General features: G+C 41.2%; 1 protein-coding gene across 1 annotated transcript; it reads left to right on the top strand.

Annotated features, from left to right (window-relative positions):
- Window positions 1-6,599: 6,599 nt before the first annotated feature.
- CNRIP1 (cannabinoid receptor interacting protein 1) lies at window positions 6,600-13,239 on the top strand. Its single transcript, XM_083856040.1, has 3 exons — window positions 6,600-6,848; window positions 7,493-7,637; window positions 11,805-13,239. The coding sequence occupies exons 1-3, from the start codon at window positions 6,670-6,672 to the stop codon at window positions 11,967-11,969; spliced, it is 489 nt and encodes a 162-aa protein (XP_083712166.1). The 5' UTR covers window positions 6,600-6,669; the 3' UTR covers window positions 11,970-13,239.
- Window positions 13,240-25,645: the final 12,406 nt, after the last annotated feature.

The following is a 25,645-nucleotide window of genomic DNA, read 5'->3' on the forward strand; positions in this document are numbered from 1 at the left end:
ATATATTCTCTGGATATGAAGGATACTTGATTTCAATGAACAGATTTTAAAATTATTAGAGACAGAAATTCACACAAAACTAATAAAACTTCATGGTCCTTGGAACTAAAAGTAAAAATTTACCAAAAAGTGATCAAAAATTATGTCTAAGTTTTACATTAGAAAATTTGCCTACCAGGTCCAGGACTTGGAATGAACTGAAGATGCTCTGCATTCCCACAGCAGAGATGATCTAACTGGATTTCTGAGTTGTATTTCTGTGAAGGTTCACTTCATCTCCCATAAGTCTTAAAAGGATGCTTGAAGGACTGAGGAGTTTATAGAATCCTCCTGTATAATGTCTTTTTTGGTCACTAATTCTTTTTGCTTTAAGAAGGTGAATTGTTTCCTTCCCTTTCATTTCAGTGGTTCCATCTTCAGGGAAAAAAACATTTTTTTTTTCTTTTCTCCAGTTAGATAAACCAAAAATACAGGTCACGGACAACAGTAACTCTTGAAGTGTAATTTGGAAGCTAAATTATCCCATTATTATCTACCTTGAGGACATAATGCTTCAGAGCTTGGAGCTATGATTAAAGACTGAGAACAGGATCACAGTTAGCTCTTCCTTCTGTCTCTACTTTGCTTCCCCCACCTCAGGCCTGAGGAAAGGAAGCCCCATCCCCAGCTGAAAGGCTTTATGGGGAGCAAAGGCAAAAGAACCTGCCAGTATTTTCCTCCCTGCAGGCATCCTTTCTGCAGGTTTTCCTGCTTGCCTGCTCCTGCTGACTCAGTGTTTGTGCTGAATCAGGATGACAGGGCCCTGCACGATGAATTGATGATAAAAAGATGACCAGGGATAGGTACTCTTCAACAGAATATCTATATATCCCTGTACTAAAAAGTGGTTTAATGAAAACAGAAAAGGATGCTGACTCCACAATTTCACAAAAGCTCCTTTTTCTCACTTACCCGTATGAAAAGCCTTTGGAGGTATGAAATGTAAATCTAAACACAGTGGCACCTAGCCAAAGGTTCCAGAATTTACCATTGCTACTTATGCTACTCAGTGTTAAGACACAAAATAACTTCCATCTAATGTTAGCTGAAGGCAATGGTTTTTATCACCCTTCTCTATGTTGTTTCTATTTCATCTTCAAGGCTCAGCTGGTCCTTTTGCCCTTCCAGTGTACAAGTCTGGCACAATTCTTTTCTTTACTGCTGAGGCTTGGTTTTATTTATCACCTTGACCACCACAGGGAAATCAGCACTTCATCTCCCCCCAGAAAGAAACATGCTGATGTAGCTGAATCATTCACCTGAGGCAAAATGGTCCTTAAACACACACGGCTGTGGCAGGTGCAAGGGAGGGTGAACTGTGCATGTGGGTTTTCTTTGTCCAGCCATTCCTAAAGAGCAGCACCAGGCATAAGAGAGAGGAAGAGCTGTGTTTGTTTTACCACTCCACAAAGGGGAGGAAGAGCTTTGTCAGAAAGGGAAGATAACCTGCAATGTAGAAATCTGCTATAACTTACTATGTCCTCTCCATTTCTGTCTCAAGGAGGTAAAGGTGCATAATGTCAGATGAGCAGAATTTGTCACAGCATCACAGTCTGCAGCAGAGCTGAATATCTTAGCTCAGTTTACTGTTCTTGTACAGAACTTGCTGCTGCATTTTTTCAGAAAGTTCTGCTTTATTTCTGCTACTTTGAAATATGAGCTCCTACAAGCATTGGGAGAAAAAAAAATCAACCGCAATTATCAGAGCAAGAGATCTACCTGAGGGATTAAGAAGTGTTTATACCAAAAACTGGAACCATTAAGCAGCTGCAAGGAAGGCAAGATTCTGTTACAACAGCTTCACTGCTCCACAAGCCCTTGCAGAGATGGTTCTAACATTTGCTGCACTGTGAATGCCATGAGCCCACCTCATCTGCGCCAAAACATGTGAGCTCTCCATAAATATGTGTCACTACAGCAAAAAAAGCTGCTTTTTCACGGGAAATTATAACCAATGTTATATGTTCAGAATGATTGTATGGGGAAAACAATATACACAAGTGGTTTCCAAACAAGATAAAGACTGTCCAGCTGATATTTCAGTAAAAAACATTTCTCACTTCTGCACAGAGGCAGAGGGCTCAAAAGAATCAAAGTATTGAACTGAGAGCTGGCAGGTGCAAGTCTTAGCATAATTCCCTCCATGCAGAATCAAACATATGGCTATTTTTAGTGCACAAGAGATTGTGGCTTTGCATGTCCTTCTTGAAGAGAAACCCCAAACCACAATATTTCGAAATTTAGCACTGTGTTAAGAAATTAATCAAAGAGGGGCAAGCATGAAAAGGCTAATACAGTTATTACATGTCACCTTAGAATCTAAATGCCGTGGTTTGGCCATCTTAAATGAACCATCTTGTTCTGCCCCAAGGTGCATTTTTACATATTTAATGATTGTTGAGCTTTTCAGCAGGATTAATGCATTAGTGAGAAGGTCTGCATAAATGTTAATACTTGAAAGCTTATGCAGCTGACATGTTATAATGCCTAGAGAGATCATATGGAGTAGATGCAATCAAGAGACCAAACACATTTCTTCAAAATGTTTTCTAGATGATTTAGACCAGCATAAAGCATAGGTGATGGTTCATCTACATGTTCATTGAACAGGTCCCCCCTCACCTCTCCCCTACAGGAGTTCCCCACCAGTGATACATGCAGGTTATGTTAATGCAGCAGGGAAGGTCTATGCACAAGAAACAGGTCTTGGAGAATGTAGCTCACACATCTTGTAGGATGTGTGAGACTTTCATAGTCTTAGGAAGAAAAAGATGTATAGAACTGCTGGCTACAGCTGACTCACCACTTCAAAAGCACTGAGGCATTTGCCAGGGCATAGGTGAGTGCTCCAATCTTCCTACCCCAAGGGAAGAGAACTTGCTTAATGTACCTTGCTGACTCCACACAACTGACTGGGAATCCTCAGCTGTCAGGGGAATGAAAAGTAGATTTGAAGGACTGAAAAAAAACCCAAACCGAAACACAGACACGGACACACACAAAATCAAACAACCCCCCCACCAAAAACAAACAAACAAAAAACCCAGAAAAACAGTTTTGCAGTTTACAAAGACATTAAATATTATAGCCCCACCCCTCCAATGTAGGTGTAGAGAATGGAGGAATTGGACACAACTTTATCTTTTTTGTTTCCAGAAGGAAATTGCTGCTGTGGCTTAGGAGAAATAGAACTTTGTCCTAAGTCTATGATGATTCATTTAGAATCTTGTAAATGTCAGCATGTTTTCTCCGTGCTCCTGGAAAAACCACACCAACTCCTTCTTCCTTCAGAAGAAAGGAATATAATATATTCCTTATAATAAAATACTGTAGGTATTTTGCTCCCTACAGAATATCAAGCCATTAACACCAGGTAATGTAGCAGCCTGAGATCTGGGACCCATAGAAAATCCCCATGGGGACTGGAAGGGTCTGGGTTTCTCTAGCCAGGGCCCATCCCACAGCATCAAGCACCTCCATGCAGATGGGCTGAGGTCAAAGCAGGTATTTAACATGTAAGGAGAGATCAAGGATATCCATGGCTGGATATTACAGTAGTGGAGCTGGAGAACAGCCATCCTAAGTAATTCAGGAAGGGCATGAAAGCCAGGACTGAGCTAAAACTGAGCCCATGGGCAGCCCCATGGCCATTTTGTTGTCAGCAACAAAACTAACCTCCCAGAAGGATTTAGCAAAGCCCCTTCCCTTGATCTGTACTGCTAAGGGGCATCTGGTGGGATCAGATAAGTAAATGCATCAACACAAGTGAAGTTTTTAGATCAATCAAAAGAAGGTCATTGCCTAAATAAAGAATCTTTTCTTCATAAATGCTCTTCTCTCACCATGTTACACTTGCTTATGGTAAGACAGTTACTGTGCATACACATTCCATAATATGATGCTTTTTTAGTTTTCCCTCATGTTTGCCCAATACTGGCCAGGGATAAAGTCCCAGTCTGGGCTGTGTCCATAGAAAGATAATCATTCATGCAGAAATAATAAGGGAAAAAAACCCTGGTTATAGATCTGACCTCTCATGTACACGGGAAGCTAATTGCAATCAATGTCTTCAGCTACACACAATTTACTACAACATGATATGTCTGGCCCATGAAGTGAGTAAACCTGATCCCTGGCAATGGCCATTACTCCTCACACACCACTTTAAGTGATACTGCCAGATTGCCCACAGGTTAGGCTTCTGGTACTTCATACTGAATTACATTTAAACCTACAGGAGGGGGATTTGCTGCAGGCAAAACTTCCAACAAGCCACAAAGTGCAGCAGTTTCTGCAGAATGCAATGCAAAATGAGATTTCTCTTGCAATGAGGAAAAGAGATAAGGAGAAATGAGGAAAAGACATAAGGAGAAATGCACTGGGGGTGGGTGTTGTTTGTTTTTGGTTTGTTGGTTTGGTTTTGTTTAGTATTTTTGTTTTGTTTGTTTATTATTTTTGCAGAGATACACAGTTATGAGAGGCAGGGATCATATCCTGCCCCTATATTTGTGGAAACCTGAATGGCTGAACACATTATGTGTTGAGCTGGAACCTGAAGCAAGAGATATCCAGTAAGATTTTGGGGGTCTGGGTTTTTGGTTTTTTTCTTCCAGAGCTTTTCAGCAGAATGTATTAGTTTTCTTAAAGTTCATAATAACATTAAATCACTGAGTAACTTGCATTCATAAGGAAATGCAGCTGGGCAATGCTGTATCTACCATTTGGCTTTTAGTTTACATTACACCACCACATGTACATCATCCCAACCTTAGAAAAACAAAGAACGGGTCAGGTCCAGTGCAACATGGACCAATGGAATTCTCCTAACAAAACCATCAACTTTGCCATAATGTCCAAGCAAAAAAATACATTCGTGGCCCAAAGCTTGTGTCAGATTTAAGGATGCTACAGTTTTAACAGCAAACAAGAACAAATAAAAAATAATGGAAAAGAGGCACAAACCTGCCTGGGTTAAAAGTAGTCTCTGGTAAATGGGAATGAGACAGGCTGAGAGTTGAATTATGGTACATTGTTATTGAACAGCCATATGAAAAGAGTAGTATTAGACTTAAAGATGTGAGATTCTGATCTTACAGTGCAATTACTGTATGGGGTATTTTCTATTTCAATAAGAGGATTGCAATGAAGTGATTAAAATAATCCCAAGAGAAACCTTAGCCTGCTGATGTTGACTGTCGACCTCAGGGAGCAAGACAGCGACCCTCGGCCCAGGCAGGGTGACTTGGACAGTCAAGAAAGCGACCCTCGGTCCATGGTGACTCAACAAAACCTTTTGCTGCACCGGGAGAGAGAAAAACTAGAAACCCAGGGCTTTGCTGGGTTTAAAACCCACCCTTTCCCTCTCTCTGGGGCTGCTCTGGCTCCTCTGTGCCGACACACAGATGTTTCGGCCCACCCCAGAGGGCTCCATCAACCCTCGTGGGTGGGGAACTGGAGGGTGATTTGGGGGGAATTGGGGATGGTTTGGGGGGACTCCTCTCAGGTGAGGGGATCAGGGGATGGTTTGGGGGTTCTCCTCGGATGAGGGTACCAGGGGATGGTTTGGGGGGACTCCTCTCAGGTGAGGGGATCAGGGGATGGTTTGGGGGGACTCCTCTCAGGTGAGGGTACCAGGGGATGGTTTGGGGGGACTCCTCTCAGTGAGGGGATCGGGGGTGCTTTGGGAGCTCCCCATAGGTCAGAGGAAGCGGGGTGCTTTGAGGGGACTCCCCTCAGTGAGAGGCTCGGGGGATGGTTTGGGGGTTCCTCCCAGGTGAAGGGATCGGGGGATGGTTTAGGGGCTCCCCTCAGGCGGGGGGCTCAGGGATGGTTTGGGGGCTCCCCTCAGGCGGGGGGCTCCCCTCAGGCGGGGGGCTCAGGGGTGGTTTGGGGGCTCCCCTCAGGCGGGGGGCTCAGGGGTGGTTTGGGGGCTCCCCTCAGGCGGGGGGCTCGGGGATGGTTTGGGGGCTCCCCTCAGGCGGGGGGCTCAGGGAGGGTTTAGGGGCTCCCCTCAGGCGGGGGGCTCGGGGGTGGTTTGGGCTCAGGGGTGGTTTGGGGGCTCCCCTCAGGCGGGGGGCTCGGGGGTGGTTTGGGGGCTCCCCTCAGGCGGGGCGCTCCCCTCAGGCGGGGGGCTCAGGGGTGGTTTGGGCTCGGGGGTGGTTTGGGCTCGGGGCCCTGTGGCCCCCTCAGGCGGCGGGCCCGGCGCAGGCCGCTGTCCGCGGTGCTGAAGGCGGCGCCCGGCCCGGGCCCCTCTGGTTTCCTCCGGGACGAGCCGCGGGATTAAGGCTGCAGTAATCGGGGCCGGATTAACTCCCTGGAAACCGGCCGCAATCTGAGCGGCTGCAAATGTCCCCCAAACCGGCGTGTGGGGCGGGGTGATGAAGAGAAGGCGGGGGGAAGAAGAGGAGGGAGAAAAGGCACATCAACCGCCCCAGATGCTGCGCCGCGATTAGTGGGAGGGAAAATAAATAATCAAGTCTCTCATCCGCCGCTTTTGGGAAGGGCTGGCCCGGCTGGGATCCGGCAGCCACTCCTCTTCCTTCTCCGTCCTCCTCCTCCCCTCCCTCGCTCCCGGCCAGCCGCTTTTCCTCGGAGGGGGCGAGAGGCGCTCGGGTCCCCCGGCCGCCAGCGATGGGCGACATCCCCGGCCTGGTGAAAATCAGCGTCTCCCTCAAGATCCAGCCCAACGACGGCGCCGTGTATTTCAAGGTGGACGGGCAGCGCTTCGGGCAGAACCGCACCATCAAGCTGCTGACCGGGGCCAAGTACAAGATCGAGGTGTCCCTGCGGCCCGGCACGGTCCAGGCCACGTAAGTGCGGCCGTCCTCCCCAGGGCGGCTCCCCCGGCCCTCCCTGCCCTCCCTCCTGCCGAGCTGCTTTATTTTTAGACGTTTAATGTGTTTTCCTGGCAGGCTGACAGCGCGGGGTTTCCGTGATTTCAGCCCCGTTCCTGGGTCCCCGGCCAGCTGTTCCCGGTGCTCGGGCTGGGGGTGATGCCGCGTTTGGGAGCCGCTGCCTTCCCTCTCCCTCCCCGCCTTCTCCCGGAGCTTTTTCAAGCCCAGCTCCTTTTCTCTCCCTCCTTCCCCGCGGTTTTGGCTGGAGGAAGAAACCCCTCCCACACAATGCCCAAGCCTCGCTGCAAAGCAGAGACAGGGACTAGACGGGGAGCCAGCTCAGGGTGGAGGGGCAGCCCCGCCAAAGAGATTCCACCATCCTCACCCTGTCCATTCGAAATCACATCCCGCCTGCCTCTCCCTGCTACCCCTTCCCTGGGTGACTGCAGAGCCCTGACATATTTCAGGAGCCCCAATGAGTCAGCAGCACATGCAGGTCTGCTGGAATCCCTGAAAGCTTTTCCCCGGCACAAGAGGCTGCAAAAACCCCACGTGCTGGCTCCAGACTGCCAAGGAAGGGGGCATTCAGACCTGAAAGGCTGGGTCCTGTCTTTTTGCAGGACCATGGGCATCGGCGGCGTCAATGTCCCACTGGAGGAAAAATCCCGGGATGCACAAGTGGCCTCTTACACAGGGATCTACGACACAGAAGGGGTGCCCCACACCAAAAGTGGGGAGAGACAGCCCATCCAAGTCAACATGCAGGTATGTGGGTCTCCAAGGCCGCCAGGAGGGGACGAGGGGGTTGACTCCCAGAAAGAGTGTGGTGAAATATTCCGGGGCGAAGTCTGACCACAGCTGCTGCCTTCCTCCTTGCTTTGTGTCAGTAAGGTTGCTGGCCAGAATGTAGCTGGAAAATACAAGTCCTGCTGCCTTCTCTCTCCCAGAAAAACAGCAAGGGCCAGCAGGAAGTAGGAGGTTTTCTAGAGACTTGCTAAACCCTTTGGGGTGCTGCACCAGAAAGAACTGTGAGCTGAACCCCCCACCCCTTCTATAGGACATACTAGATATATCAGGCAGCTCCCACCAAGGTTCTTGGTTAAAAAATCCAAACCCTTGGCATACAGGGATTTTGCCTGGTAGCACCATTTTTTTTTTTTTTTGGCACGGAGCATGCCCCAAACACAAGGGGTGACTGCTCTCCCCTTCCATCTGTCACCTTCAGCATGTATGAGAGCAACACCCAAGGCTGTCTTCTCTCCTTTCCCATATGTTTCCACTATCTGCATCCACAAATCTAAGTTCATATTTAAGTGGCTCCTCACTCAGCCTTAAAGAGAGGCTCCATGGCCCCAAAGTGAGATGACAAAAGCTCCAGCCCACAAGGCAGCAGAGCTGACAGAAGACATGAAGAGCAGCAGACAGATTTCCACAGCACTCTTTTGGCTGGTATGCTCACGGTGCAGGGGGAGATCTGTTTTGTCTTGGTATTTTTTTTTCTTCTCCTGATTTTAGTTGTGAGAGATTCCTGCTGTTTATTCCATGTCTTCTGTACCCCAAAAAGGAATCAGTGCAGTAAGCCATCTTCATCTGAAGCTCTCTCAAGAGTCTGTTGCTGCCTATAGAAGCCCACCAGATTTCAGCATTTTATGACATTTGCTTACTGCACACAAGATTTCACACTGCTCTTCAGTATTTTTTTTTCCTGGGATCATAGTTTAGTATAGTAATCCCCTTCTGAATAAGAACTGTAATATCTTCTTTAGGTGTTTCTAATAATTACAGTGTGCCTGACTTAATTTTGGAGACCCACATCATATTACTATTTCATAATCTTAGGTTAGTAAGACTAATATGGAGTATTACATTAATCACTTTTATATACAGCCACCTTCTTTTAACACCCAGGAAAACCAAACACAATATGATTTCACAACAAGCTGAACACAGCTGCTGGATGCCACTGTTGATCGTTGTAGTTATATTTCACCTTACACCAGAAGGAGAAAGGACAGCATTCCCAAAAAAACTTCTGCTTTGACTAAGGCATCCCTGTTTTGTTGGTCGCCTTTACCCTTAACTGCAGCACTGATATGAACTCTGAAAACCTGAAAGTTTAACTTTTCCTTTGGAGAAAACCAAGTCAATTCATTAATGAAATGTAAGGAGGGCCTGATTTTCAGTTACAAGCTTTGACATGGTTTGTTGCAGCATCAGAATTAGTAGCCACAATACTTGCCCAAAGAGTTGTTTTTACAGATCAGATCCTGGGATATTAACTATGAAGTTAATGGGATTTTCAAGCATTAAGCAGGTCCTCAATTCCTTTCAGAAACTGATCTTGATAGATAGGTTCATCAGTACAGAGTTAGATACCCAGAACTGATACTTTTAAGTATTAAACATGGGGCATCTCAACAGGGATTTACATGTTTAACTCATCATTTAGCTGCTTAGCTAAGCAGAGCTGTAACAGATTTAGGGAACAAGCCTCACATACCCCAGTCTGAAAACTGCTTTGAATACCTACTTCCTGAATCTTCACAACTGAGCTTACTGCAAACAGCTTTAAATTTTCCTATTTCCTTCAACTATGAGGAACTTCTGCCTCCACTTCCTTTTCTAGAACAAACAGAATCCCGATGCATCCTACTGTGGTAAGGACACTATTTAAGGCACAAAAACTGAATTCACATTAGAAACAGATGGTGAGATCAGTCCTGCAGTCAAAAACTAGTCTGATACTGCCAGCCTAGTGTCTGAATGACTTGAGATCCATAAAGATCCATAAGAACTTCTTTCCTATCTGCTTTGAAACTTTAAACAAATAATTCTTGGTGTTGCTGCTTTAATTGGCTAGTAGACATCTGACCCATGACATTCAGAGTTTATACATATTAAACAAGCAATCCTGTCTCTGAATTCCAGAACCTGATTATTTGTTTCTGTTGCCTGATTGCTCAATCATGCACACTGTCCACTTCCCAAACTGTCTGGCAAATGGGGTAAATTAAGTTAGAAGAACTATTTAATAGTTCTAAATAGTCAGAACTATTTTAGAAGGCTTCATTTTATTCTTGATCAGACTAGTTTAAGATTGAATAAAGAAGCTAGAACTCTAGTCACAGTAAGAGCTATCAAATCATCTCAGCATGCAAATGTGGATGGAGTGCTTAAATAACTATTTACTCATATCACCTTCTACAAATGTTATTACAGATGCCTTTTCTTCCTTAGTTTCTGCACTGAGGGTGGCTGACGCTCCTCTCTGACAAGTTTTGTGGACTGTGCACAGTAATATCCAATGTGCTTAACCTTTACTATCTTGCATTATATCAGGACTACTGTCAAAGATGACTGATTAAAAAAAGTCCTTAATTAAAAGATTTTAGTTGTTAGGAGAGATAAAATAGCCTGTACATCTGACTCTTTCTTAGCCAAAGGAAGTGGCAGAAATATTTCAGTTACTCCTTTAAGGTAACACTTGTAACTGGAGCTGAATAAAACCTCTCCACTTACAGCACACAGCAACTTCTGCTATTGTCAAGGCTAAATTTAACTGACCACAGTGGGTGGAAGGAAGGTTTAAAGTAAGGGTTTAAGTATACAGCAGCACCTTACAAACCAGATCTTGAATTTAAAAAAGAAAAACAACAACAAATGTGTTCTGAAAAATCTGGATACAGAAGACTCTGCTTGTCAATCAGGAACAATTTCTCTCTAAAAGGGGCTTTCATACTGACTTTGCAAGTGTGGCTATAGGAGGCAGATGAACAAAGATCAGCTCCCAGGCACATGATGGGAATGGAAAACAGTCAAGAAGCTGTCATTAAAGTGAGTGATGGAAATACTTAAAGGGAAAAAATACTGAAGAATGGTGCCCTTCAGTAGCACTAAATTCACTATTTAGTATCTTCTAACAACGTAAAACAATCAACAAGCCACACTGGCTTGGGACCAATGGCAATACACACAGGCTTCACACCCACACTTGAGATTCTCTGCAATGTCTCAAGGCATAGGAGCTCAAATTTTCCATTACCATTAAAACTGAAATCATAATTTATGCTTGAAAGCCTCAGTGAGGTTTTTCTGATGTTGTACAAGTGTCTAGCAGTGGCTTAAAGACAAAATCCCCTTTATTTTACAGAACTTACTTTAGCCATAGTCTCATTCACTTCAAAGCTGCATGCACAGCCAATTTGAAGTCAGTGTCTCACTACTTCACTGTATTAGACACTTACCTACTAAACATGATGATTATCTCTTTACTAGCTCCTATGACTCAGCAGCACTATCACAGTCCACCTAGCAGTTACACATATGCACACACAACTTCTCTTGCTTAAATCTCATTTAAAATGTGGGATGGAATCCCAGGAAAGCAGTAGTAGATGTGCAAGACCAGCACATCTCAGTCAAGACACTGCAAACACAAGACTCCAAAATGCAGATACATTAAAGGTTTCAGACTGAGCAAAAGAAGACTCTTCCCAATCCTAACTGCAGCCTCTAGGTATGGCATAAAGGTAAAGTGATGGTCTGTATCACTGCAGATCACTGGTACATGATCTACAGTATATACAGGCTGTGTCATCTTCAGAAAGATTATGGCTCTGGTTCTTGTTGTTAGCAACATTTATCCATATGGCAATTTGAATATTTTTACTCCTTTGCCTATCCCAGATGTGAGCGCAAGAGGACAGTACATGCAGAATCTGATCATTCATGTTTTATGTATAACTACACACAAAAGACTTTTCTGATTGCTGGAGCACGTTTTACAGGTCTTTGATTTATTGAACCGAGGAACGATAATCCTTATACCAGGTGTTTTATGTTCTGCAGTTTCACGAGTGTTATTTCTCAGGATGAGAAAGAAACCCACAAAATAATCAGCTCACTAACACTGATGTTCCCTCTTCCTCACAGTTTAATGACATTGGCGTTTTCGAGACAGTCTGGCAAGTCAAATTCTACAACTACCACAAGCGAGATCACTGCCAGTGGGGAAACAGCTTTGGCAGTATTGAATATGAGTGCAAACCAAATGAAACACGCAGTCTCATGTGGATCAATAAAGAGACCTTCCACTGAAGAGATGGGAAATACTGCTGGACAATCTCCCAAAAGAAAAATCTACCTTTTTAAACCAGCAAGAAGCCTTAACAAAGGCATACTGTAACACTGCTTTGTTCATAAGGTTCCAACAACTACATTGTATATACAGGTGGTGCCACGAAAATATTTGCCTGTTTACTGTATTTTATGTTTACCATGGCATCTGCAACATTCATTATCTGTCACCCCGAGAATACTGAAAGGTTCATGGTAAAGGATATCTGATAGCTGGGTAGGAAGTCATATCATAATACTGTTGTAAGTATTTGGATTATTCTGACTAGATGTAACAACTTTTGTGAAGTGTTTTGCTTCATTGCTTAGAATTTGGATTAACATCACATTGGTGATTTCTGTATTTGCATTTGTGTTTGCTCCAAAATCAGTGTGTTCCTTTGAGCATTTTGACGTACTGTCCTCCCAGTGGACACCAAAAATTATAAATATGGTTATTTGTAGATTTAGCTAAATGGCAGCTAATGCACTGTTGGTATTATGCTTTCATACCAAGGGATTTGGGAACTCATTCTCCCTTTTGTTAAGTGCTGTAAGATATTCTGTGAAGTTTGCTAATTTACCACATCTCTCAAAGAGGATTCTTTTTTGTTAAGTTTCCCAGTCTTTGAAATAGCATTAGGTAATGGTATAAAACATGATGAAGGAAGAGCAATAAATCACTTTTGTTATCCAAGACATCTAACAACACGGCTAAGACATATCTTAAGATGATATAAGTATCCTTGAGAGATACAGCAGCCATACTTAATTTAGTTCCTAGAGTAAGAGTTCTGATATTAAACTCCATTTTTATTTTAATGGCACACTACTGAAATCAGTTAAATCTTACAAATCAACATTTCCAAGCCTGAGCACTGTATTAATTGACAAGATTTCTGACCAACAAACACTCAGTAGTGTGAAGGGCACGGATCCCAGTGCACGTTTATACATGCACTGCACTCTTTCAAATAAAGAAAAGCATGTAAGCATTTGCATAGTTATAACTAAAGGTGCTTCATAAACACTAAATCAGTGTTTAACACAAACAGACAACACAAAACAGACATATCTTTTATTCCAGTAAAGACAGGGAAGCAAGGAAACAATGACACTTGTCCTGTCCTCAGCTTGGGTTGAAGTGAGCTGTCAGTTCCTGCATATCTGTTATTCCCTTTGTGAATAATTTGTAAATTGTGTATGTAAATGGTAAACATGACTTTTGATCTTCGTAATAAAGGACCTGAACAGTTTATTCTCTACTATGGCCATCTAAATGAGCTGAAAACACTGTATAAAAAAAGGCAGTGGTTTTAGAGAATCAGACAGCAGAGGGTATGTGGCCAGTGCTTTCTGTGAATGCAGTCCAAAGAACTTTGTGTTCTTCACCCAAAACATGTGTTTCTAGGAAACACAGATCCAGTGTGCTAAAATGCAGATGGTCAATGTGATAACACTCAGTAGAGCTTATTAATATGCAGTTAGTTCCAGTTACATAGTGTGAAAAGTAAAGATATAGGACAGAATTGAATTAGCAAGGAAATATTTTCTTCCTCACAATTATTAATCAAAGGGCTTTACTACTTGCAGATTTCTACAGCCAAAAGAACTGACAGTAGCAGTGATGTAATAATACACCACTGGAATGGTGACCTAGCCAGCTGCCTCTCCACTCTAAGACAACATTATATAGGCAAATTTTACTGAAATGAAAATCTAGAAATAATCTTGTCCATTAGCTTCTTCCTTAGACTTTTCCTAGAAAGAATTCTTCAAAATGAAACAAAACTGACCAAATTCAAATCTGCACTTAAGACAGAAGTGCTATTGCCAGCCTTTGAGCAGAAGTTTCCAGATAACATGCTTTAATGATTTTAGACTTCCAGCTGTGAATCAGTTCTGTCTCTACATTGCTAGAAAAATTATTTCATTCTGCAATAATTTGCATACTTTGGTTTATTTTGTTGGTACATATGAACACATATGGCAAGAAATACATGTGACACATAAATTCACAAACTTCTGTCCTAGTAAAAAACATGCAACACCCACAGTGTCCCAGCCCTCCAGCATTTAAGAAATTCTGCAATGAATAAATGAATAGATCCTGGCAGAGGAGGGTTGTTACTCTCAGCCAGCTGGAAGTATACCCTTCCTAAGGCAAATTCTCATGCCCACACTAATGCCGAATGGGGCATCTCTTCTTTTACAACCTAGCAGGTCCTGTAGCAATTCAGTTCAGAGGATGCCCAAGAAAAAGGCTGCAGATGGAGCAAGTTGCTCTGAAAAGGAAGGAGAGAACAGCAAGAGCAACTGTGTCGTAAATGTCCCATATCCTAAGACTGAACATTGCTGACCAGGATTGCACCTGAGCAATGAATGCTGTCTATGAAAACACCCCTTAAATAGGCAGCAGCAGGGATAGAAAGGATGAGAACTGGTTAATCACTTCTCTGGGGAAGGTGTAAATGGCATTTATCAGCTCTTACATCCTTCTCGCCTGGGTGAGGTTTAAGCGCACAGAAATGAGATTTGCATTATTCTTAAATAAAAGATTATTCATGTGATGTTGGCTGGGTATCCATACCACCAGCTCTGATACTCCACACAGGTAAAGCAAAATAGTCCCACCAACTTCCTCTTGCTCATCAAGTGCTTTGTTAACAAAGTAAACATTTACTCCTAGTAAAGTAGAGCCAAGACTTCAACAGTTCCCTGGAAAGTAATGTTTTGAATTTCTTTCATCCAGGAAAACTCTGTTGAATATTCATAGAATTTGAGTCACCACAAAACTGTTGCTGTGACAGTTTGATGCATTATTCAATCAGCAGCATTTAAATCTCCAGACAAGTTTGTTCTTTACACAGCTTTTTCTAATTAATATTTCCATTTTTATATGGAACTCCATAATTCAGAACACAATGCACTAAGGATTAAATATATATGTCAGAAAATGCTGACAATGTGTCAATCCAGCAGAAATCACAAAGCACTCGTAGCTGGAGGTTTTATAAATGAGAGACTTCAAGATTTTTGTCATGAAGTGTCCAGCTGTCATTTTTATAAGAAAAATGAAATTAACATTCCAAATCTTTGTGTCACACCTGTATTTAGAGGTAGCAGATAGCTCTTTGATACTGCTGAGTAACGGGATTCAAAAGCAAGTTATTACTCATGATTATTACAGTGGTCCTGCACAGGGCTTGTATTGGATCATTAGATTTTGCACAAGGCTTTGTGTTTAGTGCAACTGCTACAGGCTTTGGTATCTCCTGCCATCTGACTGTATATGAAACAGAAATAATACACCTCAAGTCTCCATGCTCTACTTTCATATGGTAAAGAGGTTTTACTGGCTTCAGCTGAAGCTCTGTCCATTGGTTTGCAAATGCAGTGACCCTTACTCATTCCAGACTAGCAAAGAATCAGAAGACCTCATTTATATAATTCTTTGTATAAAAGATGTGAACAGAACTTCTGTACAATAAAGATGTGAGTTTTGTAACATGAGGCTTTTGTGTGCCAGCAGAGGTTCTTTTTCACTTGGTTAAGAGCACTGCCCTCTCTTACTATGTAAAATTTTGATGTGCTGTGTGTTCCATTCTTCTAAAGCCTCATGCAAAGCTTTGATTAAAAAAAGGACGTGGCACGTTATAAATGCTAGCCTCTTTCTGAAATCTGAAACAAATGCTATGACTTTCAAAACTCAAAGCAGTGAGCATTGCCTTAACAGCTATGTCTGAAGCACAAAGCAGCAGTACAATGAGTCTTACAACATTCATGTTTTCCCTTAACTCTGCAAAGCTCACAAGTGATGACTTACAAAGTCCCCTTTAGTGTAGCTAATCCAGACCTTTGGCCAGGAGAGACACACACTCCTGCCCATAGAGCCTTCCCTGCTGCATGCTTGGCAGCTTTCACCAGCATTCCTTGGACTGCTTCCTTTTTCCCCTCTCCCTGATACCAGGATTTAAGGCTTCAAATCCCTATGAGCCTTGGCTTTCAGCCTTAGGGAGACAAGGTGGCATCAAGCTGGGAAGAGACAAACCAGTTCTCTCTGCATCATTTCTTTGTCTCTACCATAAGGTTCTGTGAGTTCTCCCACTGCAGTCATTCGGAGTTCGTAATCTTTTGACCCACAGTGAATTGCAGTGTGAGCACATAGAGACACAAACAGATTCTATTGGAGACACAGCTTAAAAAGCAATGACAGACAGCCTCTCCATCAATTTTTATACTAAAAAATATTAAATTTAAAAAAATTAATAGCAGCATGTCTGCATTGACAAGGTGTAAGGGTCTGATATTCTGTTTGTCCTCACTCAGACACTCTTGAGTCTTGGTGCTGCTATCCATGTACAAGTGCTTTGTATGTATACATGCTGTATCCATGTACAAATGCTCTCTGTAGCACCTTTGTTTCCCTCCCCCAGAGAACAGGCACTCCTGCTTCCTTTATCCCAATGGTGAGGAACAGCCTGGTATCCCAAGGTATCCTGCAGCCTTTGAACAATGCTGGGAGAAGAAATAATAAACTATCAGTGGGTCATGATGAAGGCAAGAACTACAGGACTGTGCTGGTGGTGAACTGGACCTTCTGCCCATTCTCAGCACAGTAAATTCAAGGTTGGGAGCCTGCTGTTACAGGAGTGACTGTGACAACACTGTCAGTAATATCCACATGAAACTACAATGTGTGTGCTACAGGGACCAAATGTTCTCAGAAGTTTGAACTGAATCTTTATGAGTTTAATGTGAACTCCAGAGGGTCAGCAGTGCAATATCACAACCTACCCTCTTTTCTGGCTGTGATGGATTGCACTCTCCTGCTCACTGAATTTCTCTGCCAACAGATTCACCAAAGGCACTTCCACATTTCAGACTTATTAGAGAGAATAAGCTGTGGCCAATTCTGTGTATAGAATATATAGTCTGAGTTGGTGCTTCTTTTTATTTGTTGGTTGTTGGAGGGTTTTTTTAATTAATTGTATAATTTTCACTTCTGGCTTCTGAGACATCTCTGGCTAAATACTTTGCTATAGGTAAACTGAGCAAATGTAGGAAACACCAGAGTATGAAAATAAAACTGCAGTCATTCCTGTTCTGTATGGAAACTGTATGACTACCCTCCAAAGATTTAAAAAGCATTAAAAAAAAAAACCCAACCAAACAAAAAGTATCATGCATCTACTCTGTTCAAGTCTGGCAACATTTTGTGTATCAGGACAAGGTAATAGCCAAATATAAATGTGCTGGTCACCTCATTCTTAAATTCACAATCTTTACACTGAACTTCGCTACCCTTAAGTTGGGTAGGAGGTAGTTGGTTAAGAAAACAAAAGTCCCAAATGCATTCCTGGTACAAAGTTCCACCAAAACATATGGAATAAACATGAGAGAGAAATTTGCCCTAATATCCTAAAATGTGAATGAATTGCCCTTGCTTAAAACAGAACTGAAAGAATTTAGACCTAACCATTTTACTACAGATTAAGTATAACTTAAAGAAGTTGAGGCAACACTTCCAGGGAAGTTGTTTGTTATAAATACAATGAAAAGATTTCCTCTACACATCATTTACCCTATCTTAGGAAATCTATTTCTCTTTCTCCAGGGAGCAAGAACTAACATTTTGCACCAGGAAACAAGTACAGCATCAGTTGTACAATGAACTCACAGAGCTGAAAACTCTCTTGAAGGGTTGTTTTTTTTTTTCTTTTAATAAAAGCAGCTATCAATTTTGACTTCTTTCTGCTTCAGCCCTGCAATGCCATCAGCAGCCCTCAAACAGAAATGAGCAAGCAAAGAAGGAATGCTGTCATATACTTGGCTCCAGAACTGAGAGATGATCCAAACAGCGCAAGAAAGGGAGATTATTTGCCACCTTGCAGTCTGCCTATACCCTTCATTCCTGGAGAACCATGACTAGGACAGCTAAGTACACAATTCTGTCCTTATACTCCATGCTACAAATCCATGAGGAACCATGCCTTAATCTGAGACACCAGCTTCTGTCCAGATATCTAAAGAGAAAATATTGGAGGGGTGTGGGCTTGAAATCATGAATGAGACAGAAGAATCTCAGTGTGCTTTTGACCCACAGGCATTGGGGGAAACAGTCACTACAGATCTCCATATGAAAGTATATCAATAGCAGACAACTCCCAGAAACGTCTCTTTTGGCAGTCTCTATCTCAGTCACCTTTAATATTTCTTCTCAGTTCTGCTAGAAAGACTGTTCCTAACCTCAAAAATCTCATACTGAGCTCCCTGTGGTTTTTACTGGTAAGTAGCTTTAAGCTTTTGGCTCACTAAGCCCAGTGTCAATAACTTTCCACAGATTTCATACTAAGCTCCAACTTCTCAGGTTTCACATCCTGTCACTGCTTATCTACATCCCCTCTCTCATCTGTCATCTGTAATGGAGAGAGAGAAAACCTCTGTCTGTCTCTTCTCTCAGCATTTGCTGTTCAATCTATGACTCATTCTCCTTGAAGCCTCTGGAGTAAGTGGCTATTTACAAACTAAAAGGCCTCCAGGTAATTCAGAAACTTCTAATGTAATAATCCAAGAGAGTGGGAGAAGCAGCACTATATTCCATAGTATGGAATGAGTAAGGAAGCCTTTAGACCTCCAACACAGAGGGCATAGCAACTGAGTACATCAGCTGCCCTGTGGAGCAGCACTCCTCAAGATATTAGAGGAAGTACTTCAGGTTGGCACAGCTCAGCCAAGCCAAGCATGTTGCTCTGTTGCTGAACAACATTCAAGCTAGTTTTATACTACATAGCAAAGAATTTCAACTGAGGAGAAAAAAAGAGTGGAATCAATTTTAGCCCATCTCCTTCTTACCTCCTGGGCTTTTATTAAAATCTCATAGAAATGAAAAATTAAATGAGACAATGGTCTTTAGAATGGAGTGAAAAAAATAGTAGGCTGAGTGTCAAATCTCAGACCAGCTCTGAGTTACCTGTCGTTTAGCCCATTAAATGCAGAATTCCTGGAAAAAGGACAAGGCTTTAGTGCAATCTGTAATAGGTGATACAAACCAGTGCTTTAAATTACTTCAAAAATACCAGAACATATCTTTGAAATTGTTTCAACCATGGTCTACAAGTTTTCAAGCAAGACTTCATTTAAAGTGAGCAGGTACAAATTATTAGTCGTTCCAGTCAAGAGTAAATGTCCAGCTCTGGTAAGTTTTCTCCTCTGTATTTTTATCATTATTTCAATTCCCATTGCTCCAGTAAAAGAAAATTAACTGCTGAGGATTCAAAGATTTAAAGCCATTTCTTCCAGGTCACAGTTGCTCTGCAGAAATCACTGCCATATGAATACTAAAAGCAGTGACATTTTTATTTTCCTTTCGTTCTCTTAGTGTATCATGATGAACCATGGGACTCACAGAGACTAATTTCCTGTCCATCTCCTGTGGATTCCCTGGTGTTACAACGTTACAGTTCAACTCATGATGCAGCCCCTCTATCACACTAATTTCATTCAGTGTACTGTGTTCAGATTTGTAATTTCATAAACCTAAAGCAACTCAGTAGGGCCCCTCAGCCCTGCTTTTGATTTTCATAAAAAAACTCTTAATATTGGGGGTGGAGGGGTGCAGAGGAAGGAGAAGAGCAAGACAAAGTGTGCTCGACACAAGCTTCAATTTCTTAAGAAACCAGACAAAAATTCCTGCAGGAAAAGAAGCAGCAATCAGAAATACTCTCGCCAATCAGCAGATGGAGCTGCTAACAGGAAACACAGAACTGTAGAATTGGTTAGGTTGTAAAAAACCTTTCCCAGTTCTCATAAATGAGGATAATACGACCTTAACAGAGCCCCCATTCCCTGCTTCAAAGATGACTCCAAACTCTATCAAAATCAGCAGGTACACCATAACATTTCTAAAGACAGAACCAAATACTCACTTCTCCATTACACACCATTCCTAATCTCATGCTTCTGTAAGCAAAGTTTTGCTGCTGTGTGCCACAAGCTGCAACCCAGCAATCTCCGAACAAGATGGCAATTTACCATTTGGCCAAAGGACAGGATCCCATTAACCAATTTTTTATCATTATTTCAATTCCCACTGCTCCAGTAAAAGAAAATTAACTGCTGAGCAGTTAAGACAGCATTTTTATTTTATTTTTTTCAGTGGGTCAGAGCACTCTGTGCTGTCTCTGTCCCCTTTAGCTGGCAATGAATTGGTAAAATTAAAACTTCACTGTAATACTAGAGATCCATCTCCCCCCTCCCCAAAAGTGCTTCATTCTCAGGGGAATAACGTTAGCATTTTTGGAAGTAAATGCCTCAGGGTTTTGTTAATGTGCTAATGAGCTAGAGCCTTCCACCTTCAGATCACAAGCATGAATCATATTCAGCTTAAAGGTAAAAATACTGTTTCTAGCAGGAATTTGATATCGAGTTCTAATTCCAGCCTCTCCATCACAATTTCATCTTTATCCTTTCTATGCAGCTTTATTTTCCAAGTCACACAGGGCTTTGAGCTCAGCAGAGCCTTCCACCAAGGGCCACTAATCACAGCAAGATTCAAAATCGGTTTAATACAGATCTTCAAGATATAGAGATGATCAAACTTAAAAAAAAAAAAAAAAAAAAAAAAGAAAAAGAAAAAGAAAAAGGATTTTTTTAAAAGTAAGCTCTACAAACTCGAATTCACAGAAATGTCCCAAATACTAAAGCTTTTCAGCAAAGAGCTGCAGAAAGCAAAATATGTAAAAAATATCAGCTGCTTTAGATGCCTTAATACTATAGAGTCCACTGTGGCCAAATTATATTATTTAAATGATCCAGTTTTACTTACACACAGCAAACAGTCATAACTGAAATGCAGTTTTAGAAATAAGTCAGGCAAAATATGAAAAATTTACTTTGAGAAAAAAGTAAAGAGGAGCAAGGTCTTGCATTCCAGTATTTACAAAGTCCCACAGTCCTCGTAACCCTCTTACCTGCTAATTTAAAATCATGGTGTGATGCTTTTCTGGTTGCTCCTTGTCACAGCAGAGGTTCATCTCTTCCACAGGAGGGAGCTTTTCTCTTGCTCAGATGACACTCTCTCGCAGTTCTCAATTTGGAAATGTGTAGGAGCTCTAAACATGCTGGAGTGCCCCACGCCTGGCAGCTTCCACACAGGATTACCAAAGAAGATTCAAAAACCAAAAAATAAAAAAACCAAACCAAAACAAAAAAAACCTTTATAAAATGAAAGATCGAGCATTTATAAGCTAAACCATTCTTGCACCCTTGTTTATGTCTCATTATTACTATCCCCTAATGCAATTATTTATATAGTGGAAAAACCTGAGCACATCAAATCCAATAGGATTTATGTCCATATATATATGACGTATAAAAATTTGACTTATGTGGCTGAAGGTATCAGCTATCCAGATAGTAGCAGAAGAGGAATAAATTGCAATAATATGGAGGACTTAACATCTGGCCTAACAACTGAAAATAATATTTGAATACTCGAAAATATATCTTATATAGCACAAAAGATGGAATCTTCTCTTTGGGCAACTATTTATTAAGCCAGTAAGTGACAGTTAGCTTTTACCAGGGTCAACCTTAATGGCTACCTTTTTTTCCAGAAAAACAGCTCTCTTCCATCATTCAAGCTTCTGTGCCATACTTGACCTACAGCTCAGAGCTGCAATTTCCATAAAGGTAACACTGTGCTATCATCATGTTTCCCAGCTGCTACTTCCACAACTGTTTCCTTAGCAAAAAAAATAAATAAATTAAAGCTTAAACTGTCCAGTTTTAGAGAAGAGAGAATTTCATATTCACTGCTAAGTTTTGTCCGAGAATCCCAGATCAAAGCCCTGTGGAGCAAAATGAGGTAGAAGGTTTTAGACAAAATATAATTTCTGCTCCAAAGGTTTCCCATGCTGCTCAGAGCCCCTTCCTCCTAATAAAGTCAGAAGTGAAAAAAATTTACAAATCTTCCTTGTCCTCAAATCCTTGCTGCTATTTCAAAACCAACTATGGTAATAATCCTGCAGGCTGTGTTTTGGCTTACACATAACCAACACCCAGTAAAAACAGATTCAGCTGCAAGCCATGGTCAGCTCCACAGAAGGCTAAATGTCAAGTCAGAAAAGGCCAGCTCTGATTGATAACTTTGTAGTGTTAAATTTTCATTAATCAAAGCCTTATCTAAAATATCTGCAACCTACAGACCACGTTAAATCACACTCTGTGTTCAGGGCAATTTTTCAGAGCAAATCTCTTCCTATTCACGAGTAATTAACTCTGCAAAATTATCCTTCTATATGGTAAATATAAATCTAAAAAATAAAAAAAACTCATAATGAAACAATACAGGACAGATAGCACAGTTTGTAAAAGACTGCAAGGCAACCAGAATCTTGTTTGCTTAACATTAATAAGTCCCACAGGGAAAAGGGACAGCTGTGTAAAGCCACCTTAGTTGTCCCTTATTTTTTCATGGTAATTAAATCTGTTGCTGAGGTTTCATACAATGAAATGAAATGTCCAAAGAGTTTTTTAAAAGTTCAGTGTGAATACAGTTAAAGCTGGGACATAGAAAGCAGATTGAAAAGTCTCAGTGATACATTTTGAAAGGTAGCCAAGATCATATTGGAAAACTTCCTTAGGTCCAGTAAAAATCTTTACTGAGGGACACTGTGTATCAGCACTCATTTGACTTACCGGGAGTGCAAGGACTTAAAGTGAACTTGACATCAAGTTTCCCATTAGGACTTGTAGTCATTTAAAATGATATCATGTCAATAGTCACATTCATTCTGACTTCTGTTCTATTTCTTTAAGTAGATGTTTTGATTTTTTTGGTTTTTTGGGGTTTTTTTTCTGCATTTGAAAAGAAATTATGGATTTTCGAAAGATTCTGGAAACAATCACTGCCTAACAACTTGAAACTGCAACTGAAACACAAAATGCTGGAGTCCACTTTAAGAAAAAAGATATATAGTCTGAATTTCAGAGTTGCCAAGCATCTACCTGTTTTACTTGACTTGAAAAAAAGAACATTAGAAGCTGTAAGAAACAGAGAAATTTTGCAGCATTCTGCAAAAGGAAAATTGTGTCTTGTTATTTAAAGCCTTACCTAATACTAAAGATCCTTCAAAAATTGCTTTTCAAATAAAACTGGAAAAAAAACATGCCAACTAAAACCTTAACCAGAAAACTTTTTCATTTTCAAGCATATCTAGTGAAAATGAAATATATATCCATACAAAAAGAGTTAACTGGAATTTGGAGATGCTTTATTTGTGTGATCGACAAGGCAGAACTTTTGTGACTAATTTATTTTTTTCCTGCAAGAACCTGTTTGGATTTAAAGAGCTCTGTAAGTAGTATTTCATAAGTAAGACTGTATATAACTAAGTAACATTATATAAACTACTTACCTCTATCAAACCTGTAAAATTACTATGGCTCATAGATGGAAGTGATGAGTGTGATTTTTTTCATTCAAAGTATTGCTTTTTTTTAACAAGATGAAGGGTTAAAATAGTAATTTGGCTCTCTAAGGATTAAGGCCAACAAAACCTTTCTTATTGCAAATTAGTGAAAAGAAATCGTAGGGTACAATCCTTCCTAAATTACATATCTACTTAGACCTGAACATCAATGGGTCCCAGATCTTTTATCTTTATGGTTTCTTTTTGTGCTACCCTTGCACAAGAGAATTTTGACTGCAGAGTTGAACCACAGTCTCCAGGGGACACGAGTGCCTGGCAAAACAAACACAAGAAACAAGCACAGAAAAACAGAATGGTGATGAGGACTCCTCTGCTTCAGTCACATTTCTGTTTGAAGGTGAAACCTGAATTTGGGCAACCACAGTGCCTCCAGCTCAGAAGCAAGTCAACACATTGTTTTGGAAGATCACTTCCATGAAATATTTCCAGGTATAATCCCTGGATATTATTGCAACATACATCCAGCATTACAATTTCTGTCATTAAATCATTTATGAAGTTTTACAGTCCAAAATGGCTCTCTTTAAGGTGTTTGGCCGATCTGGTACAAAGGACTTAACACAGTCTGTGTGACACACTGCCATTTCTGAGTAATTTCTGTATATCTGTGAAATAGCAATGGACACAAAAGTGGTCTTACTTTCAATAATTTGAGTACAGCAAATAAGAGCAGGAGACTGCAAAAGTGCCTGCATCTTGGGAATTTGTCAGTAAAGTTAAGCCTGGAAAAAGGGAGTGTGTGTGGGAAGGTGTTTTAAGATTTTTTTATTTCTCATCATCCTACTCTGATTTAATTGCTAATAAATTAAAATGGTTTCCCCAAGTTGAGTCTTTTTCCCCATGGTGAGTGATCCCTTTCTGCCTTTATCTCAATCCATGAGCCTTTTTTTGGTTATATTTTTCTCTCCCCTGTCCAGCTGAGGAAGGCTGTAATAAAGCTTTGGTGGGCACCTGGTGTTCAGCCAGGATAAAGCCACCACAGTAAGAATGACAATTATTTCAAGTTAGTTTTAATCGTGTCTATAAAGAGAGATAATAGTAAAACAAAAACAGATCATCAAAAACTGACAGTAGAAAAAAGAACTGGCTCCAGATATGAGAAAAAGGCTTCAGACCCCAGTCAGGTTCACTGAGATTTGAGAGCACACAACCCATACTGAGGGAGGCCAAACTTCAACTACATCTCCAATTCTAATGGTGTTCTGTGAACCTTTGCACTTGTATTTGCAATGCCTCACAAAGCTAGTATGATCATACCCCCATATATCAGTTTCAAAATCAACTTTTCAAAAAAGGAAAAAAAAAATGTTTAGAGTACCAGAAATAAAGAAATTTGGTTTCCTGCACAATAATATTCTATATTTGATTGACTGGTCTTTAAAAAGTTGAGAATTCCAGATGAAGCTTTTATATAAGAAGGACAATGAGGTGTTTGTCCTCTATGGATTTTTGGTGTTTACCAAAAGATATAAACCTATCTCTTTCCTCCATGTAAGGATAATACAAAAATCCTTCTCCTCTGCTCTGTGGTCTGTTTTCACAGAGAAAACTCAGTATTTTGGAGAATTTTGCTTGTCAAATGCAGCTGATCATCACTGCATACACCTCATTACTTAAAGCTAGCTAAAAAAGGCTTGTCCAAATGTCAGTGGCAGTAACAGTCCTTTCCCAGCCATGGGTTTTGGGTTTGGGGATTTTTTTGTAGCTCAAAGAGTTACTGGCATTCACACCAGCAAAAACACAACTATATAGGAGATTTTAAAACAAAAAAGGGGGATATGGGTTTGGCTTATCCAGAACAGTTAATGAAGAAGCTTTCAAAATGAAAGATCCATTGCAGCTCATTTTTTGTATGCTTGAACCCTCGTCTGGGAAGACCACATTTAGCCATTCCCTGGAAAAGGGAGTCCTTGAGTGTTCCAACAACATTCTTTTCATGAGCAGTGCCAGAAATTTAATGTGCATGGGGTTTTTAGGAGGCTCCTCGCTCTGGCTAATAGCTGAAAACTCTGCACCATTCCAATACCACATATGGAGAGCTGCAGACTCCAGTTTTCTTACATCTATGATCTTTTTAAACAGGACTCAGAACATGCACAAGCTGTTTCTATTCGAGCTGCAGTCAAGAACACATCAGCTATAATAAAACGGTAAAATTTAAAT

The sequence above is a fragment of the Zosterops lateralis genome (genome assembly GCF_965231275.1).
Source record: "Zosterops lateralis genome assembly, chromosome: 3".
NCBI lineage: Eukaryota > Metazoa > Chordata > Aves > Passeriformes > Zosteropidae > Zosterops > Zosterops lateralis.